Below are 17,800 nucleotides of genomic sequence, written 5' to 3'. Positions count from 1 at the left end.
ATCCTTTTAACCGTAATCCCCAAACTTTAAACACGATTCGATTTCCAGACCGTATGCGAAACCTCCCCTCAGTCTCCCCTTCCCTAAGGGCACACTAAGGATCTGCCCACCTACCCCTCGCTCTAACCCCGCCTCTCCAGCAGCGTGGCTCAGCTGAGCAGGGCTGGCGGAGCCTTCCGGGACCCGGGGCGCATGCGCGCAGTCCACGCACACGCGCAGTACTCGCGCGGCCGGCGCGGGTCCCTGCCGAAAGCCTAGGGGGTCCCCTCGGAGCTGGGGGCGGGGTCTGCGACACTATGGCCGAGAGCGGTGGGGAAGTGGTAGCGGTACCCGCGTCCGCGGCTGCCAACGGCCTCAGCAATGGGGCAGGCGGGGGCCCGGCGCAGACCAACAACCCGCTGTCGCGGAAGCTGCATAAGATCCTGGAGACGCGGCTGGACAACGACAAGGTAACCGGGGCTGTCAGGGCCCGGGGTCCAGAGTCGTCCGCGGAGTTGACCCTGGACGGGGGAGGCGTTTGTCGACACCCACTGCCTCGTGCCTCCATCCCTCCGGATCGGGCGTGGGGCGGGTAGGAAGAGGGAGGCCGAGGGCCTTGGTGTCACCCCTTATTTGAAAAACCTGTCCTGGAAGACTCTGGATCCGGGTAGCCAACCGTGGAATCTCCGTACCCCGGAGGTGTTCGGGGGTCTGAGCAGGGAGAGAGCAGAGCCCCGGGCAGGCTTAGAAGCCGGTGTCGGAGTAACTTACAAGACAAGTCGACGCAAAGGGGGTTGGAGGGACTGGGGAACCCGGATAGGCATAATTGAGCGTTTCCACTTGACGAGTGAGAACGACTGGAGTGATTTGCAGCGCGAGAGAACTACTGTTTGCTCAGAGCTCAAACGAAATAATTTGTATCAGTTTTTGTTGTTAGCTAAGCACTGTCTGTGATATCTGGGCTCATGCTGTTTTTCTTTGCAAGATAAACTGTCCACATCCTCTCCCGAGTAGCACCTGAAACTCCTCCGTTCAGCCCCTGTCCTAGGTGATGATCTCTTCTGTATCTTTGAATCTTTAGGTAAATTCGTCATACCAGTAGACATAAAGAAAAAGTATATGTAGCAGTGAGAGAGACCTTTATAGATAAATTTGTAGGTAACTGAAAATAAGCCGTCAATAAGAATGTGTATAAAAAATAACATTATAACATAGTAAGAAAGACGGGCTCTGGGGCAACCGCTTATTGGATACAGCCATCAAACCGAAGCACCATGATTTGAGTAAGTCCTTTAATTTCTCTAAGCTTGTTTCTCATCATTTCTAAATTGGGACTTCTGCTGGTAACTTTCTCAGGGTTGTTGTGGAGATTCACCAAGAGAGTCTGTCTGGAGTTCTCAGCACAGTGCCTGGCCCTTACTGTTTCTTATTAAATGTTCATGTTATCATACAGTTTATTACGTGTTTAATGTGTCTGATACTGGCATGTATGATCTCATTTAATACAGCTACTATGATGTAGGTAACATTATCTCTCTTTTTACCCAGGAGAAAAATAAGGTATGGAAAAAGTATAACTAGGTTAAATCATATGATCAAATAACTGAGGAAACTAATTTGCACCTGTGTGTGTGGTCTTGTCCGTTCATGATTTACTAACCACTTCTGAGCCAGGCCTAGGAAATTTCAAGGTTGTAGTCAAAAGAAGTGGCTTCATTCTATGGTTTTCCTTCTCTTTCTTTCTTTCTTTCTTTCTTTCTTTCTTTCTCTTTCTTTCTCTTTCTATGAAATTTATTGTCAAATTGGTTTCCATACAACACCCATTGCTCATCCCAACAGGTGCCCTCCTTAGTGTCTACGGTTTTTCTTCATCTTTTTCTTTTTTGTACAGTAAATCTTTGTAATGATCTTTTAAATATAGAACTGAATTTAAATAGCTTTACTGTTTTTGTCAATCCAGCCAATATCGCACAATACCATGTTAACAGAAACACAGAAACCTGTTAGGATATATGCTAGTTCAGCTGTAGGAATTTGTATCTGGAGTTAGGGTACTATTGGATGTCCTGGGCTTGGTCTTCTTTCTCCCTTCTGTCCTCTATGCAGACTGTCTCTGTAAGAGAGGTCTCTTTCTTTCATGGTTTTAAATAGCAAAAAGGGTGGTGATTCTCAAATTTAGAACCCTGTTCTTGACATCTCTACTGAACTCCAGATTTGTAACAGTCGGTTGCTCATATGACAGCTCCAATTAGATACCTGATCGACATCGTAAAAACTTAACACAGCCAGACCCTTAGTTTTTCTCCAAACTGGTTCTACTTTCCACTGTTAGTAAAGAACATCAGGTACCCACAGAAACAAAAAGTGTATAAATAGTTTTGATTCCTGTCATTGTTTTCACATCATATATTCAGTCCATTAACAAATCCTATAGGCGCTGCCTTGAAAAAAAAAATTGTTTCGGATCATCTCCCCTTCGTCTGCAATGCTACTGTCTTGTTCTAAGTCACTGTCAAATCTTGTTGGGATTATTTTAGTTTCTTCTTCTTGCCTGCTTCCTTTCTTGCCACCCCCCCCCCGCCCCCCATCTGCTCTCCTCACAAAGTTGGAATAAACTTTTGAACATATAAAGCATGTTATATTACTCCTTTGCCTAAAACCTCTAGTGGACTGGCTTGGTTCCCATGGATGCCTTTCCTGTCACTCAGGCCTCTGTTCCGAAGTCGCCTCAAAGAGGCCTTCCTCTCTGCTGCCAGTTACTCAGTTCTCTGCCTGGAGGCTATAGGTGGTGCTTACTTCTTACATACTACATCCTTCCAGAGGTAGTTTATCTATTCACTGGCAAATATGCATGCACCATAGTCCTTTCTCTTTTGTAACAGTTGGTATTATAACTGTTTCTATACCTTGTTGTTTCACTTACTGTATCTTGAAGTTTATATTAAGTACATAAAGAATTTTCATCTTTCCTAAAATGGATATATCATGATTTCTGTAACCAATCCTCTTTAGATGGGCATTGAGGGTATTTCCAGTCTTGACAATTCCAGACTATCCTGCTGTGAATAATCTCTTATATATGCTACAGTACATAAGTAAGTACATCCTTACTGTGTTCTGGAAGTAAGTTTACTATTCAGTACTGTGAAGGCCATCCAGTATTTTTTTTGATTGTTTAATGCAAACATAATTTGAAAATGATTTCATTAAAATTTGGCTTGAGATTCGGAAAACATTTGAAAATCAGTCCCAGTAATTGTCTTCTGTTATCACTTGTGTAGGAGATGTTGGAAGCTCTCAAGGCACTTTCAACCTTTTTCATTGAAAACAGTTTGCGGACTCGAAGGAATTTACGTGGAGATATTGAACGCAGAAGTTTAGCCATCAATGAAGAGTTTGTCAACATTTTCAAGGAGGTGAAGGAAGTATGTAAATTCTTTTTGTTTTACATTTATTGAGAACATAACTGTATGCCTGACTCTGTGCTAAATATTTTTATGAATTGGGTTGATACATTTACTATTCATGTACCGTGTTCAAATAGAAGATTTAACTACTTACTCTCACAGCATCTAGGTCCTTCAGTTAGTGTGATTTCTGAATCTGTGACCTCCACTAATGCTGCTTCTTAAGAAGTTGTAACATTTGTTCTAGGATATTCTCTTAGAAATTTTTAAAAAATTTTTTAAATGTTTATTTAAGAAACATTTTGAGAGAGAGAGAGACAGAGAGACAGACAGACAGACAGAATGAATGTGAGTAGGAGAGGGGCAAAGAGAGAGGGAGACATAGGATCCGAAGCAGGCTCCAGGCTCTGAGCTGTCAGCACAGAGCCTGATGTGGTGCTCAAACTCACGATCCCTGAATTCATGACCTGATCCAAAGTCGGATGCTTAACTGACTGAGCCACCCAAGTGCCCCGAAATTTTTGCTTTTTTAGCAACAAGAAGAAGAAACATTTCTTAAAATGACTTTCCAGTGAAATTTTTCCTTACTGAATAAACCTCCTTGGATAACCACTTCTCCATTGGAGATTAATTAGGAGTGAGTTATTTTAGTGCATCATAAATTATGAAATTTTCAGATTAATTCAGATCAGTTACTTCAGTGCATAAATAATTTATCGTATTTGAGTGAGCAGTCTACTCACCATGGGGCAAAAATGGATTTTACTTATTATGTTATTATATTTATTATGCAGTACTTTGTTAATTTTGTTAGTATCACGTAATTATTCTGTGTGAGGTGTGTTATATATAATGTTAATGACTAATTAATAAACAGATTATATTTAACAGTTCAGAAAGATTTCACTGAGGCTAAAATCTGGAAGGTTGAAAGGAATGTTTGGTTAAGTGTTCATAAAAATAGAGTAGGGATGCTTGGGTGGCTCAGTCGGTTGAGCTTTTGACACTCAGTTTCAGCTCAGGTCATGATCTCATGGTTTGTGAGTTCGAGCCCCGCATTGGGCTCCATGCTGACAGTGTGGAGCCTGCTTGGGATTCTCTCTCTCACCCTCTTTCTCTGCCCCTCCCCTGTTCACTTGTTGTCTCTCTCAAAGTAAATAAACATTAAGCAAAAATAGAAAGAGTACTCATGAGCACATCCACATTGTGTTCTCTAAACACCATTTCCCACTGAAAGAGACAATGTTGCACATATCAGAAAGCAGGGGAGCTAAGACTATGGGGAAAGCGGCAGAAGAACTTTGGAGCTAAGTTGATGAGGCTTCCACTGGCCAGAGGTAGGACAGTTAGAGCATCAATAAGAATAACTGAGTGGGCTGAAACCTATCAAACATGTTTAAACCCAAGGATTCATACTGATACTAAAACCCAAAAAGAGCCCTCATTGGTTATATCTGGTGGATATAAGGGAACCAACTTATTTTGAAACCTAGTAAATAAAAGGAAAGGGTCCAACATGTATCCTGTCTTTTGTTCCAACTACATAGAGTTGTTGGGAGGAAGCTGCTCTTTATAACTCTATTCTGTTGAAGAAATGAAGAGGGATTGATAGAATATTTTGCCACCGCTGTTGAATTTATGGATCTAGTTCAAGGTTTCTCAACTCGGCCCTGTTTACCTTTTGGGTCACACAGTTGGGGTCGCACTATTTAGGGTATTGAACAGCATCCCTGGGCTGTAACCACTCACTGCCAGTTGTACTACTTTTTCCTTAGTTGTTCCACCCAAATAATTCTCCAGACACTGTCAAGTGCCACGGTGGGGGACCCAGTTGCCCCAGTTGAGCACCATCGATCTAGCCATTGGTCATCATTGGCAGCTAACCTCACAAAGAGAGAAACATCCATATCTATCACTTCTAGTAAAAGTACACAACACCATCTATGAAAAATTCTTGCCAGAAAAATGAACCAGAATACGATCAAGCTTCTAGACCTAACTGCCCGTTTATAGAAAATACTGAGATCAGAGGAACATGTTAACACCACAAATATGCAGTCAGAAAATGCAGAGTGTTGGGAACTACACAAATGAATTTCTTCAACAAATAAATTGTAAGACAAAGAGAAATAGGGAGGAGTGAGACTCTGTAGATTAAAAAAAAGAAATGGGAAGTAGCAACCAGTAGCAATTTGTGAGTCTTTGTTACTTCCTGACTTGAAATAATTATTTAAAATTGAGACGGTTGCAGAGACTGGAATGCTGACAGGACATTTGATATTAAGAGATTATTGTTAAATATTTGGATGTGAAAGTGGCATGTTTTAAAAAGTTTATTTATTTTGACAGAAAGAGTGTGAGTGGGAGAAGGGCAGAGAGAGGAAGACTGAGAGAATCCCAAGCAGGCTCTGCACCTGCCAGCACAGAGCCAATGCAGGGTTCGAACTCATGAACCATGAGATCATTACCTGAGCCAAAATCAAGCGCTGGACGTTCATCCGATTAAGCCACCTACACCTCCCAAAATGGCATTTTTTAAAAAAGTCTTTTTAGAGGGGCGCTGGGGTGGCTCAGTTGGTTAAGCATCTGACTGCGGCTCAGGTCATGATCTCAGGGTTCGTGGGTTCACCTCCACATCAGGCTCTATGCTGACCGCTCAGAGCCTGGAGCCTGCTTTAGATTCTCTATTTCCCTTTCTCTCTCTGCCCCTCCGTGCCTCGCACTCTGTCTCTGTCTTCTCTCAAAAATAAATAAACATTAAAAAAATTTTTTTTAAATCTTGGAAGTAGATATTGATATATTTATGAATGAAATGATATGACATTATGCATTCAAAATAATTCTGTTTGTCGGGGAGGGAGAAAGGGATGGAAGAAAGATAGAAAGTGGGTAGAGAGGGGGCGCCTGGGTGGCTCAGTCGGTTAAGCACCTGACTGTTGATTTCAGCTCAGGTCTTGATCTCACGGTCTGTGGGTTCTGTGTCAGGCTCCGTGCTAAGGCTGTGGAGCCTGCTTGGGATTCTCTCTTTCTCTCTCTCTCTCTCTCTCTCTCTCTCTCTCTCTCTCCCTTCCCCCTCTTGTGCATACTCACACACTCTGTGTCTCTCTCTCTCAAAATAAATAAACTTAAAAAAAGAAAAGGAAAAAGAGAAAGTGCGTAGAGAGATAGATGAAACGAGTGGTTATGGGTTGGTAATTGTTGAAGGTAGGTGGTATGACATTGACATTCATATTATCTCAACTCTGAGATATTTTTGAAAATTTTCCATAATAAAAAGTTTTTTAAAAGCTTATCATACACCAATTGTATTTCCCAGCCTGTAACTTTATTTAACTGGGGGAGAAAAAGTTGACTGCATTTAGTAATCAAAACTCTGCATTTAGGTCACATATTCAGAGATGTGATTTATATTATTTGACAAATCAGATCCATTTGGTACATTATGGTGGCTAAAGTAAATATTAGGTGCGGTTGTTCTTGACCTAGCTGGCTGATAATGGCAGTGTTGTTCGTATGAGATTACACAGTGAGATTTAAGGGAATGGTGAGATGAGTTTACTTAGGTCTCTGCTGTTGCTGATATTAATTGATATTTTGAAATCATGCTTTTTTTTATTTTTTAATTTTTATTTAATTTTTGTTTTTTATTTGATTTTTTTATTACTTATTCACCTCAAAGTAGCTTAGGACTTCATTTAATAATTTGATTTATATCCTATTTATAGTGAAATGTAGGAACATTTAAAAACATTGGGTACTCTGATAGTTCTATTTCATTCAAAGCACTTTATGGAGAGAAGGGAGAAAAATCTTACTTCTAGAACTTAGATTTATGCTCATATTCTGATAAGTGATTTTCTAACTGGTTCATCCTCACACTTTGTTTACAGCCTCACCTGGCTGCTTTCTTATTACTTGCCCTCTGACTGGCCTGTCCCTTCATAAAAACTGTCATGTTTCTATTTGAAGGTCTGGGCATGGTGCTGAAAGGGATTGTCTGTGGTCTGCCGCTGAAACTTCCTTGTATATCTCTTCCTTTTAAGTGACACCCAATTGTGAAAAAGAAGATAGGAGTGCAGTATGAAGCTAAATGTGGTTTTGTGATACCATTTTTTCAAATCATATTTTTCATTGACTCAATAAAGACTAGAGAATGGTTTGGTAAAAAGTATAGAGCCTTGGAGACCTGTTGAAAAAAAAAATGATCAGTTCACCCAAGGGGTACCAATAGACCTGAACCAAAGTAGTAGCTCTTAGAGTAGTAAAAAAGAAACAGAGAATACATATATATTAAGGATATAAATGACAGGACTTAGTGGCCAGTTAAATTCACATGTATCTGGAGGGGGCTAGAGATGGAAGTACAGAGGGAAAGAATGTTACTGAGAAAATTACCAGGTTTGTGGCATGATCCAGTATGTGATGACGAGAGAGAGGAGGCACTATTTTTAGTTTATTGGGTTTTCATATTTGCTTGTTTTTGTTAATTAAAAGTTACAAACAATCCATTATAGAAAAGTTAGATAAGGTCAGAAATAGAACAATTGTTTATGACCCTATCACCCAGAAATAACCTTGGTCATTTTTTTATTGCCTTGTTTTCCTATGTTTTTCTATATACATATATGTACTTTTTTTAAAAAAATGGGGGATATTATATGTGTTGTTTCATAGTATTTTTATTTTTTTTTTTACCTTATATAGACATCCCTCCATGCCAATGAAAATACACACACACACACACACACACACACACACAATTATTGTTAATAAATGCGCAGATTTCCATTGTGTGTTTGAAAATGTTTCACATTTTCCATTTGTTTTAGGCAATTCTGTTGATCATCTTACATATATTGTTGCACACTTACCTGATTAATTCCTTAGGATAAATCTTAATTTTAAAATTCTGAATGATGAGGTAGTCATATTTTATTTGCTGTTTCCTATTGTTACATCTTTTAAAAAGCTTATACTAATTTCTTTATATCTGTTCTAACATTAGATGTTATTATTTTAATTATTTCCAGTCTTAAATATGGGATCTTTTTTCATGCTCTGCCAAAAAAAAAATTCGTGAGATGAAAATAAGGATTCGGCTAAGAGAATTCCTTTAATAATATATGTAGTGCTTGTTGTTACTTTTTTTCTTTTCAGGAACTTGAAAGCATAAATGAAGATGTTCAAGCAATGAGCAGTTGTTGTCAAGACATGACAAGTCGCCTACAGGTACTGTGTAATGGCTGGATTTTAGCGTAGTTCCTGGTTCAAAGTAAGCTTTCAGAAATTGTTAGCTAAGTCTGTCAAATATATGGATATCTAATATATCATGCCCAATAGGAAGTTTGAGTGTAAATATTATGCTTATTTTTTTTAACTATAAATGGGTTTTTTGCATGATAGTTTACTGTTCAGTTAACTCCTGAAGCCTTTATATTTTGATCTAGCCAGCGTAGAGCTAACTGATGAACCTTTCAATCCTATAATATCCCGTAAGTCCAGCAGAAATGAGTTCATTGGTAGAAAGTCTTAGGAGTAAGTCGACACTAAAGCTATGCTCAGCAAAGACCCAGCTTAATTATGATTTATGTTCAGCACCCCCCACCCCCCCAAACACACACACACACACACACACACACACACACACACACACACACACACACACACAAAACCTCAGGAAAATATCTCTGGTTCTGTGTCTGTTTATTAAAGCAGTTTCAGGGGTGCCTGGTTGGCTCAGTTGGTTGGGCGTCTGACTTCAGCTCAGGTCATGATCTCACAGTCCGTGAGTTTGAGCCCCGCATCGGGCTCTGAGCTGACAGCTCAGAGCCTGGAGCCTACTTTGGATTCTGTGACTCCCTCTCTCTCTGCCCCTCCCCTGCTCATGCTCTGTCTCTGTCTCAAAAAAAAGGAAAAAAAAAGTTTGAAACGTCTAGTTTGGTTGCATTACCCTCATTTATGTGATTTTGGAATACTGAATAGACTAGGGTTTCCCCATGAGAGTCTGTCATGATTGTATTTACCACCTTCACATTTATATTTCAAACTTATACCTTTAAGATTCTCCTAGAACTGTTGAGAGCGATGCTGATTCTAGGAAGCATCATTAATCTATGCATATTCCCCAAATTAATCATAAGCTACTTACATGATCTGTCTCTAGAACTAGCCAGTTTCCTGTTTCTCTAAAATTTTAGCTTTCCTAGCCTTATCTAAATTTCAGTACTCTTACTAATATATCAAATATTATTGGCATATCTATTCAATCTTTAGATCTTTATTAATTATATAGCCCTTAAGTAGTCATAAAATCTTTGTTAATTATTGTCATTTCACATTTTTTGCAGTATTACTTCTGTCGCTTAGTATTACTTTTGTTGTTTGACGATTCTGTTTCTGTCACTTTCTCTTTATTTCCTTTTCTCATCTTCTAGCTTCCTTGATTTAATGCCTTTTCTCAAATTACACTCTATAAGATTTTCTATACTATACTCTCGGATTTGTTTTGTAATACTAATTTTATATTTTGTGTTATACAGGATTACTCAAGTTCCTCTTTTTAGTGGTTGTATCTCATTGCCTAATTCTTATCCTCAATTATATTTTTACTCTTTTTATTATACCTATTTGTAGATGGAAAAGATCAAAGTATTTTTATCCTTCGTGCTGTTTTCAAAACAGATTAGAAGTATTTTAAATCACAGAGTATCCTCTTCATTTTGTCCTCGATATTTTCTTTACATCCACCAACCCTATTTTTTCCCCCTATAATGGCATGGGCCCTTCTTCCTTTCTTTCCTTTTTTATATCAGTTTTACTGAGGAAGAATTTATGTGCAGTAATAAACTGCATTCATCTGATGTGTACAAATCGATGTGTTTGACAATTATATACCTATGAAACAGCTACCATAATCATGGTGCAACATTTTCGTCACTTTTTAAATTGCATGTTTAAAAATATTTTGTACTACTACTTGTTGTTTACATTTGATTTTGATTCTTGTATTAGCAGGGATTAGATCGGTGACTTTGGAAGTTTTCAGCCATTGGCACTGATTTATTTGCATATGTTTTTGGAATCTTAATGGTACCCGCTCAGACTGTCAACTCTAGAATAAGGTTTTCAGTTTATCCATAGAGGAAAGTATTACTTTTTCATTTTAGGATGTTATACACAGGACTAATTAAATTAGCTCATATTTTAAATAGTAACTTTGGATTGGGGACATTTTAGAAATTATTATTACAAGATACTGAAAAAATATAACCAGTAATTTTTTATATGCTGTGGCTTTTCCCTTTGTGGATTTGCTTGGATAAATTACATTTAGAGGCATATGTTTATTATTTAATGAGAAATAATCATCCTCAACATTTAAGATAAATTGGAAATTGTTTTACGATAATGATCTTCACTGGTATTATTAAACATTAGTTTGGGATTGTTACCACAATTTGTAAATGAAGAGTCAAGAAATATGCATAATTCTTACTGCATCACATTGTAATCAAGTATCTTATGTCAGTGATTAACAGGTGGTGTTTTTTGTAAGATATACCTTCAATTTAATAATTACTGCAGCTAAAAAAAGAAGCTAGGAAGCACTTTTTGATACTGATTTTGTGTGGCATTCCTTTTCCACAAATATTAAAATGTAAATATATTTTAGAATTTTTTTAATATTTTAAATATTCTTAAAAATTGTATTAAGCAGGAGTAAGGTGGCAGTGGATCCTGAAAGTAAAATGGGATTAGGAAAGATGAGGAAGAATTGGAAGAAATTAGTAGATTTAAAGAGTAATAATTTTAGAATAGTACCATGGAAGTCATTGTGTTCGACTCCATTCCTCAAAAGTTATTGATGTGCTGAATTATCTAGGTTCAAATCTATTTTCCTAACAAATACCTACTGTTTGCTAGGCATGCGATTTGGTTGCAAGGAGCACGGACTCAGATGGAGGTGGGGCTGGGGCTCTTGTTGACGGGATACCTGTATGAAGCAATAAGGCAGAAACGTTGCTGACAGTCTGAAAGATTGTAGAAGGCTTAGGCCTCTAAGAACCCAGAACTTGCAGGGGGCTGGGGTTTCCTGTGTAGATCTAATGCAGCTCTAGAAACTTAGCAGCAGAAGCTTGCTCTTTATGATCGTGTTCCAGCATGGAAATGACCCCGTATCTTCCCATATTTGCTCTGGTATCCTATCTTTAAGAGACTGACCTTCTATAATATGTGTTTGTCTGCTTTATACAGTCGACCTTTGAACAATGAAGAGGTCAGGGGAGTTGACCCCCGTGCACACAGAAATCCAAGCCTAATTTTTGACTCCCCAAAACTTAACCATTAATAGCCTACTGTTGACCAGAAGCTGTTAACATACACAGTCAAAACACATTTTGTATGTTATATATATATATTATATACTGTATTCTTACAATAAAGTAATCTAGAGAAGAAAATGCTATTAATAAAATCATAAGGAAGAGAAAATAGATTTACAGAACTGTAATGTATTATTAAAAAAAATTTTTTTTACATTTATTTTTTATTATTTAAAAACAATTTTTTTTCCTTTACTTATTTTTGAGAGACAGAGAGAGACAGCATAAGCAGGGGAGGGGCAGAGAGAGAGAGGGAGACACAGAATCAGAAGCACGCTCCAGGCTCCGAGCTGTCAGCACAGAGCCCGACACGGGGCTCGAACCACAAACCGTGAGATCATGACCTGAGCCGGAGTTGGACGCTTAACCGGTTGAGCCACCCAGGCGCCCCTATAGTGTATTAGTTTTAAAAATTCCTTGTGTAAGTGGACACACACAGTTCAAACATGTGGTGTTCAAGGTCAACTGTAATTTCCACTTACTAGTGGCTTTATTTATACATAATTGTAGCCCACTCCATGTCCCTCAAGAGCATGGACCCCATGTCTCCAGCTGCATACACCCACTTGTTTCTCCTCTCTTTGCTAAACACCTTTATGTTTAGGTCTTTGAGAATCTGATTAGCTACATTTTCTTTTGTTTCAGTCTACTGTAAAATAATTGCCTAATCTTAGGATAGAATAGCTTTTCATCAAGTTTTCATTCCTGATCCTTTCGACTCTGGCTTGGGGAAGGAAGGGTTGCTTAATACAAAATTTGTCGGTAACAGCCCTGTGTCCTTTAGATAGGGCTATCTCTGATCTTCCCCAAAACCCTATATGAGGGGTAGTTCGTGTATTCCACCTCTCAAATGTTTATCTCCATCTTGGGCATTTCTGTTCAGTTCCACACCAGCGTTTCAGTGACTTAACTTACAACTCTATTTAGAGGTCTCATGGTATCTCAAGTCACATATTCATAACGGAAGTCATGATTTTTATTCCGACCCTGCTTTTCCAGTAGTTCTGTTTCACTAAAAACATCATGAATTGTTAAATGCCTTAGCGTCCTCACACCATTTTCTTTCTTGTAAGCCTTGGCGTTGTGTCTGTTGAGAACTCTGAGCTTCTCTTAGTGAAGGTAGTATATGAGCCTGGCAACATCTAGTTCAGTTATTTGGCCTTTTTAAAACTTTTGAGCTCTGGAGTTTGATCTCACATGCTGCTAAGTTTGAGCTTTAGTAAGTGGTACTATTAGTTTTCTGAAATATAAAAAAATTGAAATGTGCTCATGTTGGATATGTTTATAATTTTAGGCGGCAAAAGAACAGACTCAAGATTTGATAGTAAAAACCACTAAGCTTCAAGCTGAAAGGTAAGTTTTTCTTTGTATAGTTTCTTCTTCATTAATTTGGAGATTAAGTGGAAAGAAAATTATAGGTAACTCCAAATCAAAGTTAAAATAATAAAAAATATGATTCAAAATTCATACAGCATGTAAGGTTCTAAGCTATTATCCAAGAGGAAAATAAACAAAACAGTATTTTAGGAGTATCAAACTTGATTGGGGTTGAAGGATTATTCATTCTTTGGAGATGACAATGTGTTGTTTATTGTTTGGTACGGATTTAAAAAAAAGATTGCTTTTTAAAATGTAGATGATTTTAGATTTTTGGTAGTCTTATTTTTATTTTTTCACATTCATTGTCTCTTATTTTTAGCTATGGTCTGTCCTCTCTAATATAATTAAGAGTTAACCGCATAAGTTCTTCTTGTGGTAGTTTACAAATAGGTATGCTAATATTTGTTGACTGAATAAATGGGTGAATGAAAGTGAGTAGAATATGGATTCATGTATTTTATTGTGTGTTACAGTCTTTTGTAATCAGTTGTTGGTTTGACTGTCTCTCTTCTTACTAAACTGTGAGCTCCTTGAGAACATTGACAGTTTCTTAACTCTCTTTGTATCTCCAGTGCCTAATGCATTGTAGATTCAATAAATAATTTCTGAATAAATGAATTTGGAATACAGCTAATCTGACGCCAAGAAAGGAACATAAAATAAAAACTGAAAACGGAGCATTGTATTGGAGCTTGTAACATATTTGGGACCCTGATTAATGTTTATAGGAGGCAACATTAGAACATTGTGTTTCTATCTGTATATTCTCAAAACTAAGCAACGTTGTTCATGTTTATTATTTTAATAAGCCGATGAAAGTGTTTCGGCTGGGTATGCTTTTGGGAGTGAAAATTTCTGACATTCCAGTATCCCAAGAGCTAGGGATATGATGTGCCAAGTGAACATTTGTGGAAAGTATTGTAGGAAAATTACACAGCAGAAATTATAACAGATTCCTGGAAGCCGAGAGTTGTTTTTCCATTTTTAAGTATTACCTTATCTTTTTAGCAAGAAACTTTGTCAAATAAGCAATTAACTTTGAAAATAGAAATTCTGTGGGCTTATTTGGATAACATACCATTCTTATTAAGACAGATGCATAAATGATATGAATATTTTTCCAACTACGTTAGAAGTTCAGTCGTTGTGATAGCTGACGCTCTAATAGGTAAAGTTTGATGTAGAATTGTCTTCACGGCACTGCGGTTAATATTTCTTTGTAATATTTAGTTGATAGAAGATGGGTTTCATTGATAATCAGGAAGTGATATCCACATAAATATACTTCCATATTTTTTTAAAGTTTATTTATTTATTTTGAGAGAGACAGAGAGAGGGAGAGAGAGAATCCCAAGCAGGTTCTGCACTGTCAGCATGAAGCCTGACATGGGGCTTGATCTCATGAACTGTGAGATGACCTGAGCCAAAATCCAGAGTCTGACGCTTAACTGACTGAGCCACCCAGGTGCCCCTACTTCCATATTTTTTAATGCTATTGAAGTCACTACTTTATATATATACATATATATTTTTTAAGTTTTTAGGTTTATTTATTGATTTTGAGAGAGAGGTCAGGGAGCACGAGTGGGGGAGGGGTAGAGAGAGGGAGAAAGAGATTCCCAAGCAAGTATTGCATAGTGTGGAGTGGGACGCAGGGCTCAAACCCTGGAACCTTGAGATTATGACCTGAGCCGAAGTTGGATGCTTAACCAGCTGAGCCACCCAGGCGCCCCATATATTTTTTTTATCTCTTGTGAAGGCCCACCAGCCAAATTTCTTTCTAGAATCAGAGAAACAATCTCTGGTGGACGTTTATATTTCTTTTTGAGGTATAGTATGTTAAAGTGGAAAGAATGTAGGCTTTGAAGACAAAAACCTGAATTCTAATCTAAATTTTGGGTAAGAGTTCGTTAGATTTTTAATTTTGAGCAAGTTACTTCTTAACTTCAGCCTCAGTTTTCACATCTGAAAAAAGGGAATAGCTGATTAGGTGATTTACACAGGAGCTGAACACATTGCCTGGTAATCCGTCAAAGGACACTATCCTTCTCTCCTCTTCCAGAGCTTTTATTAGACAAAGCTATCAGCACATCTTGTGTCTACATTGGCTTTGAGGGCTAGGAAGCTTAGGTTATAGTTTTCCTCAGCTATGTTATTTACTTTCTCATCCTTCCTTACTATTTCTTACTATTTTATCTTTTAATAGTTTTAATTGTATTTTAATTGTGCTATTTGTTATAAACTACTTTAATTCTGGTTTTGCAGTTTGTAACAAAAATACAATACTTTATTTTGCATAAACATACATATAAAAATATATTACAGAAACATATTTGTTCGGGAAGGAAAGCTTAGAGACCTCTTTTCTTCTTTCTTATTCTCATTTGTATGTATAAAATTCAGAGGAAAAAAAAAACTAAAATCAGCTACAACTTTACTACACAGGCATAACCACTGTTAACGTTTTGGCATATTTCCTCCCAGTGTGATCATATGTGTGTAGTTCTGTTTTACTTTGTTCACTTATATTTTATGTTCACTTTTGGGGTGCCTGGGTGGCTCAGTTGGTTAAGCATCCAACTCTTGGTTTCAGCTCAGGTCATGATCTCACTGTTCGTGAGTTCAAGCTCCCTGGGCTCTGCACTGACAGCTTGGAGCCTGCTTAGGATTCTCTCTCTCTCCCTCTGTCTGCCCCTGCTTGTGTGTGTGCGTTCTCTCTCTCCTCTCTCTCTCAAAAATAAATATATAAACTTGAAAACAAATTTATGTTCATTTTTCTATGTCTTTTACTTAGAAAAACAATACTTTTTAATGGTGAAATTATATTTCATCTTGTGAATGAACCAACATGTATGTTAAACATTCCTATATCACTGAATATTAGTATTGTTTCCAATACTAAAAATAATGGTTTGGCATGTGTTTTTAAATCATTATGTGCAGTTCAGATTATTTCCTTAGGATGTACTAAGGAAATAATGTATATTGCCTAAATTGCTCTCCAAAAGGGTTATACCAATTTACATATTTGTCGGCAATAAATGAGAATGTCTCTTTTATTAAACCTTTGCCAGTAGTAGGTATTGTCATGAAAAACTTTGGCAATTTCATAGATGAACAGTAGCATCATACTCCTAATTTATATTTTATTGAATGTTGTTGGTGGGTGAGTCAGCTTTTTTTTTCATTTTGTCTTGCCATTTATATTTCTTAATCCTTTTTTTCTTTTGTATCTTTTGCCCATTTTTAAAATCTTTTTCTTATTATTTTGAAATTATTTGGTGAAAGTGAATCTAGAAGGTAGAGTTAAAATATGGCAGAGGCAGATTTTCAGGAAAAGAAAAAGAAGGCACCATAAGATTCATAAATCATGTTCTGAGAATGCTTGAAGGAATCATTGTTAGGATTAATTAGTCTGTTTATTTTAAATATTTAAGTAATTTGTGAATACATGTCCTGAAAATTCATTTATGGGTGTGTATATATATTTTTTAAAAACTCGATGTTGTTCAACATAGTTTTTGTGGCTTGCTTTTTGTACCTGAGAAATGCTTTATAGGTCATTTTGTGTTAATAGGTCCAGATCTATCTCATATTTTTTATCTGCTGCACATTATTTCACAGTATGTATTTGCTGTGTTTATTTATGTATTATATAACATATAATACATCTCCAAGTGATTACAGTGATTACATGAACACATCCCAAAGAGGCTGTAATTTATAATAGCCATTTATATGTTTTGTATTAACATTTATTTCAAATGATTTTATTTAGATATTAAAAACTCTCCCGAACATACCATATTTCAGTTGTGATGTAAGATGAAGGCAAGGTCTGATATGTATCTTTTGTCACACCAGACCCTGGCTTAGGGCTTTTATATATTGTAGGTCCCTGTTAGTGTTCTTAGATTGCACACATACTCCCAAACCAAGTGATTGGACTATATGAGAGTAACTTTCTATCAGAAAGTTTGTGCAGTTTTACCTGGGAAGAATATATAGGGTGAAAGCAAAGAGTAATATGATTTTAAAAATATATTACAGTGTATTTCATCATTACTTTAAAAGTTGTCATCTTGAGATACCAAACCCTTGTTTTAGCAATATGACCATTAAACATATTTTTGGACCAAATCTTTTGTAGAGATAGAGCCTCTGGCTTAAAGTCTTTTTATTTCATGGCTTTTATGTCTGTGTGTGTGTGTGTGTGTGTGTGTGTGTGTGTGTACATACATACTAGTCAAAACTACTATCTGGAATGAAATTTAATGATTAAGAAGTATGATCAAGATAGGTAATACTAGATTTGGTTAAAGCAAAAGTAAGTTATAAACTAAAGAAATTTGTTTCCTTTGTGCCCAGTAAATTGACTCTAGAGATAGATCTGAAGGAAACTCTGGAAAGGTTTCAGTAAAAATGATTAATCTAAATAATCTCGAGGAATTTTATGAATTCTTATAATTATTTTAAATCCTGTGTGGTAACGATTGGAGCTTTAACACTATAAAACAAAACCCGATAAAGTAACTTTTTGATATCCATAAGATGATTAAGGGCGTATGCCATTCATCTGTGTAGATTTAATTACACTATTTACATTATCATTTGAGATCATCAGAATGTTACTGCCACCTAGAGGACTTTTCC

General features: G+C 37.0%; 1 protein-coding gene across 3 annotated transcripts in view; it reads left to right on the top strand.

Moving 5' to 3' along the window:
- Positions 1–200: 200 nt before the first annotated feature.
- Positions 201–17,800, top strand: part of COG6 (component of oligomeric golgi complex 6) — an 80,913-nt gene continuing 63,313 nt past the window's right edge. For 2 of the 3 annotated variants that reach the window (XM_086713103.1, XM_086713114.1), the window contains exons 1-4: positions 201–449; positions 3,261–3,404; positions 8,544–8,615; positions 13,062–13,120. In XM_086713103.1, coding sequence (XP_086569229.1) covers positions 297–449; positions 3,261–3,404; positions 8,544–8,615; positions 13,062–13,120 — 428 coding nt within the window. In that variant the 5' untranslated portion in view covers positions 201–296. The remainder of the gene's footprint in view (positions 450–3,260; positions 3,405–8,543; positions 8,616–13,061; positions 13,121–17,800) is intronic. The other variant, XM_025924609.2, reaches the window with a different exon arrangement.

The sequence above is a fragment of the Puma concolor genome, chromosome A1 (genome assembly GCF_028749965.1).
Source record: "Puma concolor isolate L17-30 chromosome A1, mPumCon1.1.hap2, whole genome shotgun sequence".
Lineage (NCBI taxonomy): Eukaryota > Metazoa > Chordata > Mammalia > Carnivora > Felidae > Puma > Puma concolor.
Note: the sequence above shows the minus strand (reverse complement) of the source record. Positions and strands in the feature narration are given on the sequence as shown.